This window comes from Oncorhynchus masou, chromosome 17 (genome assembly GCF_036934945.1).
Source record: "Oncorhynchus masou masou isolate Uvic2021 chromosome 17, UVic_Omas_1.1, whole genome shotgun sequence".
NCBI classification, from domain to species: Eukaryota; Metazoa; Chordata; class Actinopteri; order Salmoniformes; family Salmonidae; genus Oncorhynchus; species Oncorhynchus masou.
Genome location: NC_088228.1, coordinates 40911410 through 40924212, shown reverse-complemented (window position 1 = coordinate 40924212; position 12803 = coordinate 40911410). Strand labels below are relative to the sequence as shown.

Genomic DNA, 12803 nt, shown 5'->3' with positions numbered 1-12803 from the left:
CTTTAATGGCCGAGGCTGTTATTGGGGGGGGTCATCGTCTGGTCTGATGTACAGTAGGTCTCTCCTCCCTGTGACTGTCAGACAGACACTACTTTAATGGCCGAGGCTGTTATTGGGGGGAGTCATCGTCTGGTCTGATGTACAGTAGGTCTCTCCTCCCTGTGACTGTCAGACAGACACTACTTTAATGGCCGAGACTGTTATTGGGGGAGTCATCGTCTGGTCTGATGTACAGTAGGTCTCTCCTCCCTGTGACTGTCAGACAGACACTACTTTAATGGCCGAGACTGTTATTGGGGGGGAGTCATCGTCTGGTCTGATGTACAGTAGGTCTCTCCTCCCTGTGACTGTCAGATAGACACTACTTTAATGGCCGAGGCTGTTATTGGGGGGGTCATCGTCTGGTCTGATGTACAGTAGGTCTCTCCTCCCTGTGACTGTCAGACAGACACTACTTTAATGGCCGAGACTGTTATTGGGGGGAGTCATCGTCTGGTCTGATGTACAGTAGGTCTCTCCTCCCTGTGACTGTCAGATAGACACTACTTTAATGGCCGAGACTGTTATTGGGGGGTCATCGTCTGGTCTGATGTACAGTAGGTCTCTCCTCCCTGTGACTGTCAGACAGACACTACTTTAATGGCCGAGGCTGTTATTGGGGGGAGTCATCGTCTGGTCTGATGTACAGTAGGTCTCTCCTCCCTGTGACTGTCAGACAGACACTACTTTAATGGCCGAGGCTGTTATTGGGGGAGTCATCGTCTGGTCTGATGTACAGTAGGTCTCTCCTCCCTGTGACTGTCAGACAGACACTACTTTAATGGCCGAGGCTGTTATTGGGGGGAGTCATCGTCTGGTCTGATGTACAGTAGGTCTCTCCTCCCTGTGACTGTCAGACAGACACTACTTTAATGGCCGAGGCTGTTATTGGGGGGGTCATCGTCTGGTCTGATGTACAGTAGGTCTCACCTCCCTGTGACTGTCAGACAGACACTACTTTAATGGCCGAGGCTGTTATTGGGGGGTCATCGTCTGGTCTGATGTACAGTAGGTCTCTCCTCCCTGTGACTGTCAGACAGACACTACTTTAATGGCCGAGACTGTTATTGGGGGGGGAGTCATCGTCTGGTCTGATGTACAGTAGGTCTCTCCTCCCTGTGACTGTCAGACAGACACTACTTTAATGGCCGAGGCTGTTATTGGGGGGGTCATCGTCTGGTCTGATGTACAGTAGGTCTCACCTCCCTGTGACTGTCAGACAGACACTACTTTAATGGCCGAGGCTGTTATTGGGGGGGTCATCGTCTGGTCTGATGTACAGTAGGTCTCTCCTCCCTGTGACTGTCAGACAGACACTACTTTAATGGCCGAGACTGTTATTGGGGGGGGAGTCATCGTCTGGTCTGATGTACAGTAGGTCTCTCCTCCCTGTGACTGTCAGACAGACACTACTTTAATGGTATTAAGACTGTTATTGGGGGGGAGTCATCGTCTGGTCTGATGTACAGTAGGTCTCTCCTCCCTGTGACTGTCAGACAGACACTACTTTAATGGCCGAGACTGTTATTGGGGGGAGTCATCGTCTGGTCTGATGTACAGTAGGTCTCTCCTCCCTGTGACTGTCAGACAGACACTACTTTAATGGCCGAGGCTGTTATTGGGGGGAGTCATCGTCTGGTCTGATGTACAGTAGGTCTCTCCTCCCTGTGACTGTCAGACAGACACTACTTTAATGGCCGAGGCTGTTATTGGGGGAGTCATCGTCTGGTCTGATGTACAGTAGGTCTCACCTCCCTGTGACTGTCAGACAGACACTACTTTAATGGCCGAGGCTGTTATTGGGGGGGGGGGTGTCATCGTCTGGTCTGATGTACAGTAGGTCTCTCCTCCCTGTGACTGTCAGACAGACACTACTTTAATGGCCGAGGCTGTTATTGGGGGGAGTCATCGTCTGGTCTGATGTACAGTAGGTCTCTCCTCCCTGTGACTGTCAGATAGACACTACTTTAATGGCCGAGACTGTTATTGGGGGGAGTCATCGTCTGGTCTGATGTACAGTAGGTCTCTCCTCCCTGTGACTGTCAGACAGACACTACTTTAATGGCCGAGGCTGTTATTGGGGGAGTCATCGTCTGGTCTGATGTACAGTAGGTCTCTCCTCCCTGTGACTGTCAGATAGACACTACTTTAATGGCCGAGGCTGTTATTGGGGGGTCATCGTCTGGTCTGATGTACAGTAGGTCTCTCCTCCCTGTGACTGTCAGACAGACACTACTTTAATGGCCGAGACTGTTATTGGGGGGAGTCATCGTCTGGTCTGATGTACAGTAGGTCTCTCCTCCCTGTGACTGTCAGACAGACACTACTTTAATGGCCGAGGCTGTTATTGGGGGGGTCATCGTCTGGTCTGATGTACAGTAGGTCTCTCCTCCCTGTGACTGTCAGACAGACACTACTTTAATGGCCGAGACTGTTATTGGGGGAGTCATCGTCTGGTCTGATGTACAGTAGGTCTCTCCTCCCTGTGACTGTCAGATAGACACTACTTTAATGGCCGAGACTGTTATTGGGGGGGGAGTCATCGTCTGGTCTGATGTACAGTAGGTCTCTCCTCCCTGTGACTGTCAGACAGACACTACTTTAATGGCCGAGGCTGTTATTGGGGGAGTCATCGTCTGGTCTGATGTACAGTAGGTCTCTCCTCCCTGTGACTGTCAGATAGACACTACTTTAATGGCCGAGGCTGTTATTGGGGGAAGTCATCGTCTGGTCTGATGTACAGTAGGTCTCTCCTCCCTGTGACTGTCAGATAGACACTACTTTAATGGCCGAGACTGTTATTGGGGGGAGTCATCGTCTGGTCTGATGTACAGTAGGTCTCTCCTCCCTGTGACTGTCAGACAGACACTACTTTAATGGCCGAGACTGTTATTGGGGGGAGTCATCGTCTGGTCTGATGTACAGTAGGTCTCTCCTCCCTGTGACTGTCAGATAGACACTACTTTAATGGCCGAGACTGTTATTGGGGGGGGAGTCATCGTCTGGTCTGATGTACAGTAGGTCTCTCCTCCCTGTGACTGTCAGACAGACACTACTTTAATGGCCGAGGCTGTTATTGGGGGAGTCATCGTCTGGTCTGATGTACAGTAGGTCTCTCCTCCCTGTGACTGTCAGACAGACACTACTTTAATGGCCGAGGCTGTTATTGGGGGGGTCATCGTCTGGTCTGATGTACAGTAGGTCTCTCCTCCCTGTGACTGTCAGACAGACACTACTTTAATGGCCGAGACTGTTATTGGGGGAGTCATCGTCTGGTCTGATGTACAGTAGGTCTCTCCTCCCTGTGACTGTCAGATAGACACTACTTTAATGGCCGAGACTGTTATTGGGGGGAGTCATCGTCTGGTCTGATGTACAGTAGGTCTCTCCTCCCTGTGACTGTCAGACAGACACTACTTTAATGGCCGAGGCTGTTATTGGGGGGAGTCATCGTCTGGTCTGATGTACAGTAGGTCTCTCCTCCCTGTGACTGTCAGACAGACACTACTTTAATGGCCGAGACTGTTATTGGGGGGGAGTCATCGTCTGGTCTGATGTACAGTAGGTCTCTCCTCCCTGTGACTGTCAGACAGACACTACTTTAATGGCCGAGACTGTTATTGGGGGAGTCATCGTCTGGTCTGATGTACAGTAGGTCTCTCCTCCCTGTGACTGTCAGATAGACACTACTTTAATGGCCGAGGCTGTTATTGGGGGGGGGGGTCATCGTCTGGTCTGATGTACAGTAGGTCTCTCCTCCCTGTGACTGTCAGACAGACACTACTTTAATGGCCGAGACTGTTATTGGGGGGGTCATCGTCTGGTCTGATGTACAGTAGGTCTCTCCTCCCTGTGACTGTCAGACAGACACTACTTTAATGGCCGAGGCTGTTATTGGGGGGGTCATCGTCTGGTCTGATGTACAGTAGGTCTCTCCTCCCTGTGACTGTCAGATAGACACTACTTTAATGGCCGAGGCTGTTATTGGGGGGAAGTCATCGTCTGGTCTGATGTACAGTAGGTCTCTCCTCCCTGTGACTGTCAGACAGACACTACTTTAATGGCCGAGACTGTTATTGGGGGAGTCATCGTCTGGTCTGATGTACAGTAGGTCTCACCTCCCTGTGACTGTCAGATAGACACTACTTTAATGGCCGAGACTGTTATTGGGGGGAGTCATCGTCTGGTCTGATGTACAGTAGGTCTCTCCTCCCTGTGACTGTCAGACAGACACTACTTTAATGGCCGAGACTGTTATTGGGGGGGAGTCATCGTCTGGTCTGATGTACAGTAGGTCTCTCCTCCCTGTGACTGTCAGACAGACACTACTTTAATGGCCGAGACTGTTATTGGGGGGAGTCATCGTCTGGTCTGATGTACAGTAGGTCTCTCCTCCCTGTGACTGTCAGACAGACACTACTTTAATGGCCGAGGCTGTTATTGGGGGGAGTCATCGTCTGGTCTGATGTACAGTAGGTCTCTCCTCCCTGTGACTGTCAGACAGACACTACTTTAATGGCCGAGACTGTTATTGGGGGAGTCATCGTCTGGTCTGATGTACAGTAGGTCTCTCCTCCCTGTGACTGTCAGACAGACACTACTTTAATGGCCGAGACTGTTATTGGGGGGGGAGTCATCGTCTGGTCTGATGTACAGTAGGTCTCTCCTCCCTGTGACTGTCAGACAGACACTACTTTAATGGCCGAGGCTGCGGAGCGGACTTCTCTGAATCTAAAGGTCCGAAGCAGAATTCTCTACTCTACACAGTCTCTGCTCTACTTGTGCATTTCTCACTGTCGATCGTGAATTATCATTCTTCAAGTTTTACTGGTGACACTTCCATGCGGCATTTGCATCCCGACCATTTGATCTCAACGGAGTTTCACGAGGATATGCATTTACATCTTCTCGAGTTATAGGGTACGGTTTCAAAGGAACCTACACTGTTGCTTTGAATTAGGCGAGCGAGCAAATTCTCGAGCAGATGGCGTTAACAAAGTAGCACAGCCTACATGTGTTTAGTTTCAATCAAAGCACATACTTGGCCTCGTGGCGTGCATTGTTGTGGCCATTTGAGAGAGAAATTCAACCATTTGATCCACACATCATCCTGTTACAAGATGAGAGACACCAGACACACTGTCCCATAGACATCTATTTTGAAGCATTCGACAATGTTTAAGACCCACAATGTTCAATACAAGGTTTATCTCACATTGTGTGGTGCTTTAAAGGGACCAGACTGAGCCCAGCTGTGATTAAGTCAGTGGATACAGTACATTAGTCTGACTGTCCGGTAAACCAGTTATACAAACTAAAACAGACTATGAAAGAAACGGTTATGCCAGGTATGTTATGATTGATCCCCGGGGTCACATTCAGTAGGGCACAGCGTTATAGAAATACTGTTTATTGAGTAGAACAGATATACTGATCTGTCGTCATATAGAGTACAGCAACGGTATTCCAACGGGGACCCTATTTTCTAATCACTAAAATGTCAGGGGACCCCATAACAAGATAAAGCCAATTCAGAGACGTCCACAGGCGCAGAGACGCGATAGACCTGCGGCCCACTGTGACACATCTGGATCTACGACCACCTTCCGCAGGGGATGCACAGCCTGACTGCGCACCTCCCCCACATTACCGACCAACATGGCTCCCGCTATTCGTTTGAACGTGGCGACGGTTGGAGAAATAGCCTGAGCAGCGCTGAGAATTAGAAAACGATGAAAGCCAACGGTCCAGTATTCTAGAACTATTGGAGGAAATGTACACATTTTGGACTCTGCTAAGGGTTTAGAGATCATGCCATATCTTAATGTTCAGAAGGTTGTGGAGTCCTGAATTCCACCCAGGTGTTTGGTGTTGTCTGTGTTCTTGATTCTACTTGATGATACTGAGATATGAAAAGTAGCTGACTAATGGTTTAAAATGTCGGTTGGTGAGATGGTCTTCCAGGGGAGGTCGGACTGTTTCTCTGTTGTGGTCAATGTCTGTCAGAGAGTTCTTCTGAAGGCCCGACAGTTCAGTTGAACCCCAGAGGCAGGTCCATATATATATATATATATATATATATATATATATATATATCCCATTTAGCAGACGCTTTTGTCCAAAGCGACTTCGTTCTGCAGCTCTTACTGCCCGTCTCTCAGCTAGTGAGACTGATGTGAGTAGCCAGTAGTGATGGGGGAAATATCGATACAGTTACATATTGGGACATTATTTCTGATGATATATCGTATCGTTTTGACAATTTCGCAATATTATTATTACGCTAGCTGTCTGTAACCTGCACCAAAACTCTAGCATTTTTCCTTCAGAGTTTGTTCTTCATTTTCTTTTTAAATAGGGAGCCAATTTGTTTTCATCACTTTTATTTCCAAGATAAAAACTCGTTCTCATCTCTCTTGTCCCTCGGCAGCAGACATATGGTGAGCAATATGTCTGGAACAACAATGAAATCACAGTATTGAATTGCAATACATATAGAATTGTGAGAATCGCAATACATATTGTATCGGCGCGTAAGTATCATGATAAATATTGTATCGTGAGGTCCCTGGTAATTCCCAGCCCTAGTAGCTAGTGTGCGTGTATCTCTCTCAGTCTGAGTGGCCGTTGTTCTTAGCTAGGTTGTGTGTAATCAGTCCTCCTTGGTCATGTAGCCCATGTGCGTGTTGGTGAGGAAGTCACATGTGGGGGTGCTGCTGGACGCCTGGTGAATGTTTATGGCTGTGATCTCTCTGGGAGCCCTGAGGACACATCAGGAAGATATTCATTGACCTAATAGTGTATTTAATACATTCTCAGTGGTTAGTATACCAGCTCAGTGTGTATTGGGAAAATGAGGTTGTCTCACCTGTTCTGGTGGGATTTTACGTGGGCTCCAGCCAGAGCTTCTCTCAGGATGTCACTAGCAAACTGCTCTGTCGCCTGAACAAAAAGACAAACACTTACCATACCCTACAATCTACACAACATCACAGAACATCTTATATCAGAACAAGAACAAAGACTGGTGCACAGAGGGACACGGGAAAAATGTATTGTCAATCTCGTGATGCCTATCTTTAGGTGAGGCCGACTTTCATTCTCATTGTTCATTATGCTGTGTTGTGTTTGAGGCATCCGGAGTAACTAACCTTTAGAATCATGGCCTCGATCACTGGAGCAAAAACATTCTTCTCCACCTCCACCTGCTGAAAGACCACGCCAATCTGAGAGATGGAGAAAGGAGAGGGTTAGGGGAGAAGGGAGAGGGTTAGGGGAGAAGGGAGAGGGTTAGGGGAGAAGGGAGAGGGTTAGGGGAGAAGGGAGAGGGTTAGGGGAGAAGGGAGAGGGTTAGGGGAGAAGGGAGAGGGTTAGGGGGAGAAGGAAGAGGGTTAGGGGAGAAGGGAGAGGGTTAGGGGAGAAGGGAGAGGGTTAGGGGAGAAGGGAGAGGGTTAGGGGAGAAGGGAGAGGGTTAGGGGAGAAGGGAGAGGGTTAGGGGAGAAGGGAGAGGGTTAGGGGAGAAGGAAGAGGGTTAGGGGAGAAGGGAGAGGGTTAGGGGAGAAGGGAGAGGGTTAGGGGAGAAGGAAGAGGGTTAGGGGAGAAGGGAGAGGGTTAGGGGAGAAGGGAGAGGGTTAGGGGAGAAGGGAGAGGGTTAGGGGAGAAGGGAGAGCGAAAGACTGAGACTTAAGTTAGGAGATGCTGTGTCTTGTTACCAGAAGATACTTTACACAGTTGTGCTGATGCTAGGAGTGTATATTTTTACACTCTTTTTCCAGGATTATCCTCATCCCACAATCCTCTAGCATCTTAATACAGCACTGTGAAAGCTGCAGATTTTTAGGTGCTTATCAACTTTCATAGCCAACCTCTCGTCTGCAAAGGACAATTGTCCACTGAGGGTTGAATTTCACTGCAAAGTGCACATTCTTGGTTTCCTCCCAGGTCTAAATCGGTATACTTATATGGCAAGAAGAAAAGCCAGCTTTTATTTAAGGGTCAACTTCGACCAATTCCCTTATTTGTCAGTGCTGACCAGATACAGTGCCTTGCAAAAATATTCACCCCCCTTGGCAATTTTCCTATTTTGTTGCCTTTTACAACTTGGAATGAAAATAGATTTTTGGGGGGGTTAGTATCATTTGATTTACAAAACATGCCTACCACTTTGAAGATGCAAAATATTTTTTATTGTTCTACAAAAAAACGGAAAACTTGAGCGTGCATAACTATTCACCCCCCCAAAGTCAATACTTTGTAGAGTCACCTTCTGCATCAATTACAGCTGCAAGTCTCTTGGAATATGTCTCTATAAGCTTGGCACATCTAGCCACTGGGATTTTTGCCCATTCTTCAAGGAGAAACTGCTCCATCTCCTTCAAGTTGGATGGCTTCCTGCTGGTGTACAGCAATCTTTAAGTCATACCAAAGATTCTAAATTGGATTGAGGTCTGGGCTTTGACTAGGTCATTCCAAGACATTTAAATGTTTCCCTTTAAACCACTCTTGCGTTGTTTTAGCAGCATGCTAAGGTTCATTGTCCTGTTGGAAGGTGAACCTCTGTCCAAGTCTTACATCTCTGGAAGACGGAAACAGGTTTCAGTCAGGAATTTCCCTGTATTTAGCACCATCCATCATTCCTTGAATTCTGACCAGTTTCCCAGTCCCTCCCAATGAAAAACATCCCCACAGCATGCTTCCACCACCATGCTTCAATGTGGGGATGGCGTTCTCGGGGTGATGAGAGGTGTTGGGTTTGCGCCAGACATAGCGTTTTCCTTGATGGCTAAAAAGCTAAATTTTAGTCTCATCTGACCCAGAGTACCTTCTTGCATATGTTTGGGGACTCTCCCACATGCCTTTTGGCGAACACGTTTGCCTATTTTTTTCTCTAACAATGTCTTTTTTCTGACCACTTCAGTAAAGCCCAGCTCTGTGGAGTGTATGACTTAAAGTGGTCCTGTGGACAGATACTCCAATCTCCGCTGTGGAGCTTTGCAGCTCCTTCAGGGTGGTCTTTGGTCTCTTTGCTGCCTCTCTGATTAATGCCCTCCTTGCCTGGTCTGTGAGTTTTGGTGGGCGGCCCTCTCTTGGCAGGTTTGTTGTGGTGCCATATTCTTTCCATTTGTAATAATGGATTTAATGGTGCTCTGTGGGATGTTCAAAGATTCTGATATTTTTCTATAACCCAACCCTGATCTGTAGTTCTCCACAACTTTGTCCCTGACCTGTTTGGAGAGCTCATTGGTCTTCATGGTGCCACTTGCTTGGTGGTGCCCCTTGATTTGTGGTGTTGCAGACTCTGGGGCCTTTCAGAACAGGTGTGTATATATACTGAGATCATGTGACAGATCATGTGACACTTAGATTGCACACAAGTGGACTTTATTTAACTAACTGTGTGACTCCTAAAGGTAATTGGTTGCACCAGATCTTATTTAGGGGCTTCATAGCAAAGGGGGTGAATACATATGCACGCACCTGTTAATTTTTTTAAAGAAGTTATTTTTTTTCAACTTACTTCACGAATTTGGACAATTTTGTGTATGTCCATTACATGAAATCCAAATAAAAATCAATTTAAATTACAGGTTGTAATGCAACAAAACAGGAAAAACGCCAAGGTGGGTGAATACTTTTGCAAGGCACTGTAGCTCCTCACCTGTTGGGCTGTTTCGCTGACAAACTGGGCCGAGGGGCATGGGGCCAGGAAGTACTTGGGCTCGGGGTCCGTTTCCTGTTCCTCTTCTTTGACCTTTAACTTCTGAGAGGGCGGGGTCACACTGACGATGTCTAGGACTTCATCATCATCATCATCCTCTGGCTCAGTCTTCAACAGGGTCTGCAGCTGCTCCAACCGCTGGACCAACTCCTCACAGCTACCCAGGGTAGAGGGGCACTCTAAACAATGATGTATACACACAAGTTAACACACACACAAAGGTAGAGGTTCCAAAAACCGAGAATGTTCTCTATCTATGTTCTCTATCCGTACACCCTCTGGACGGCACACATACACATTACATTTACATTACATTTAAGTCATTTAGCAGACGCTCTTATCCAGAGCGACTTACAAGTTGGTGAATTCCCCTTCTGACATCCAGTGGAACAGCCACTTTACAATAGTGCATCTAAATCATTTAAGGGGGGGGGGGGGGGGTGAGAAGGATTACTTTATCCTATCCTAGGTATTCCTTGAAGAGGTGGGGTTTCAGGTGTCTCCGGAAGGTGGTGATACACAATCCATGTCTCAATTGTTGTCTCTCAGATAAAAAAAATAATTATCCCTTCATCTACACTAATTGAATAAGGGATCAGAGCTTTCACCTGGTCAGTGATTTTGTACACAGTGTATATTGCTCTGTACTCCATAGAAGGAGCCCTTGCTCTTTATATGAATTACATCTTGATAGGCTAACAGGTGAGAGCTTTAAACAGGTGTGAAGGCTGAGCACATCTGTTCCTAACTTTGTATTTAGACATGCAGAGAAAGACAGTGAGTGAGGTAGAGAGAGTGTATGAAAGAGAGAGAGCCAAAGAGTGTGTGCATTTGGGCCATAGCGATCAGAGCATAGAACAGAGCTTGGCTGTGTGTGTGACTCATCAGGCTAGAGGCCTCCTTTTTCCACCATGCAGGAACAGGAACAATAGACAGAATTAATTAGGACTGCCTGTGAATACCAGCACTAATAACACAGTACATTGAAAAAGGTTACAAAATGCCACATAATAGAGTTAGAGGCATTCTCTCTCTCTCTCTCTCTCTCTCTCTCTCTGTCTCTCTCTCTGTCTCTCTCTCTGTCTCTCTCTCTCTGTCTCTCTCTCTGTCTCTCTCTCTCTCTCTCTCCCTCTCTCCCTCCCTCTCCCTCCCTTTCCCTCTCTCTCCCTCCCTTCCCCCACCCACTCTACCTGGTTCGTTGTCTATCTGTGTGAGGATGTCCTCCATGGTTCCTTCGTCAGGCCTGCTGCTGCGTAGGGGCTCGGGGTCCGGGGGTGTGTAGCCTCTCTGTCGGCACCACTGGACCACCTCTCTGGTCTTAGGGGGGGTGAGGGCCTGCAGGCGGGGGCAGCGCTCCAATACATCCTGGACCACACGCTTCACTGCTACCGCACGCTGGAGCTACAATGAGACAACCATATCAACTTTATTTCAAGTGCACTCAAATCAACACACAGGTACTTGCCAAAATAATGGAAACACTTGTGTAAATGAGGGATACAAAGTATTTTGAAAGCAGGTGCTTCCACACAGATGTGGTTCCTGGGTTAATTATGCAATTAACATCCCATAATGCTTAGGGTCATGTATAAAATGCTGAGCAGGCCATTATTTTGGCTACCATGGCTATGCTCCCATAGGATGACAATGCCCCCATTCACAGGGCAGAAGTGGTCACTGAATGGTTGGATGAGCATGAAAACAATGTAAACCATATGCCATGGGATCAAGTCAATAGATATTAACCCGATTGAACACTTATGGGAGATTCTGGAGCGGTACCTCAAGTGAAACACCAAATGATGGAATTTCGAGGAAGAATGGGGTCACATCCCTCCAATAGAGTTCCAGACACTTGTAGAATCTATGCCAAGGTGCATTGAAGCTGTTCTGGTTTGTGGTGGACCAACGTCCTATTAAGACACTTTATGTTGGTGTTTCCTTTATTTTGGCAGTTACGTGTATAGACATACTAAATACAAAACAGACAACACACTTTGCACATTATGATGGAGATAGCTCTGATTGCTTTTTTCTTTCTTAATGTCTTTATTAATGACAATCACAATGTAAAACATGGGTCAGAAGACAATACAGTACAATACAATTAATAGACGAATGATTAACAATTAACAAATTGGATTTTAGCTAGACAGCTCAGAGCCAGCCCTCTCCAGGGTGTCTTCGGGCATTGCTCCCTCTGAACCTCCTTTATGAGTTCATAGGAGATATGAGTTAGTAAGTAGTAATCCTCGGGTGGACCATTAACCTCATCATCATCATACTATTTTCCAGGGTAGAATAAGTTCTGGGCCAGGCAGCATAGAACACTGCTGTTTGAGAGACTGACTGTCAGATAGAGAGAAGAAAACCAGTCTAGACTGTCTCCATAGATAATGGGTTTACAGGGGCTCTAGGCAGCATCTGGGGTAAACGTGTGTGTGTGTGTGTGTATTTTGTAGAGATGAAAGAGGAGGATGATGACGGGGCAAAAATAGAGAGAGAGAAGAATCCGACTGGACAGAGAGACATGAGGTAAGCAGAAAATATGCAGAGTCAAAGTCACGTGTAAACACACGCATAAACAACACTAATGAACACTGACATGTTTACACATGTTGTACACAGCAAGACTAACAAACACACAGCCAACAACACAAACAAACAATCTTTACCTCTGCTGCCCTGCGTTTCCCAATGTTCCAGGAGTAATACTGCTCAGTAGACACTGCACAGAACGGATGGGATTCCTCGGCTGAACAACACAACACAGTATTAACCAGACAACACACAGCATACACTATCTACATAATAATTATTGATTTATATAGCGCCATTCTACCAACTAAGGCACTCAAAGCACTTTACATCGTAAGGGGGAAGCTCACCTCATCCACCACCAATGTGTGGCAACCACTCGGGTGATGCACCGACGACCATTATGCGCCCGAACGCTCACCACACATTAGATAGCATGGTGGAGAGGTGAGGAGTGATACGCCAATTAAGAATGACAAATGGGACCAGGTTGGGACTTTTAACACCC

General features: G+C 47.0%; 1 protein-coding gene across 1 annotated transcript in view; it reads right to left on the bottom strand.

The window, feature by feature from the left end:
- Positions 1-4577: 4577 nt before the first annotated feature.
- LOC135559050 (YEATS domain-containing protein 2-like) overlaps positions 4578-12803 on the bottom strand; it is a 109377-nt gene continuing 101151 nt past the window's right edge. Inside the window, exons 25-30 of the mRNA XM_064993386.1 lie at positions 12433-12512; positions 10948-11158; positions 9698-9936; positions 7191-7265; positions 6908-6981; positions 4578-6800 (exon numbers count right to left, since the gene is read on the bottom strand). Coding sequence (XP_064849458.1) covers positions 6692-6800; positions 6908-6981; positions 7191-7265; positions 9698-9936; positions 10948-11158; positions 12433-12512 — 788 coding nt within the window. The 3' untranslated portion in view covers positions 4578-6691. The remainder of the gene's footprint in view (positions 6801-6907; positions 6982-7190; positions 7266-9697; positions 9937-10947; positions 11159-12432; positions 12513-12803) is intronic.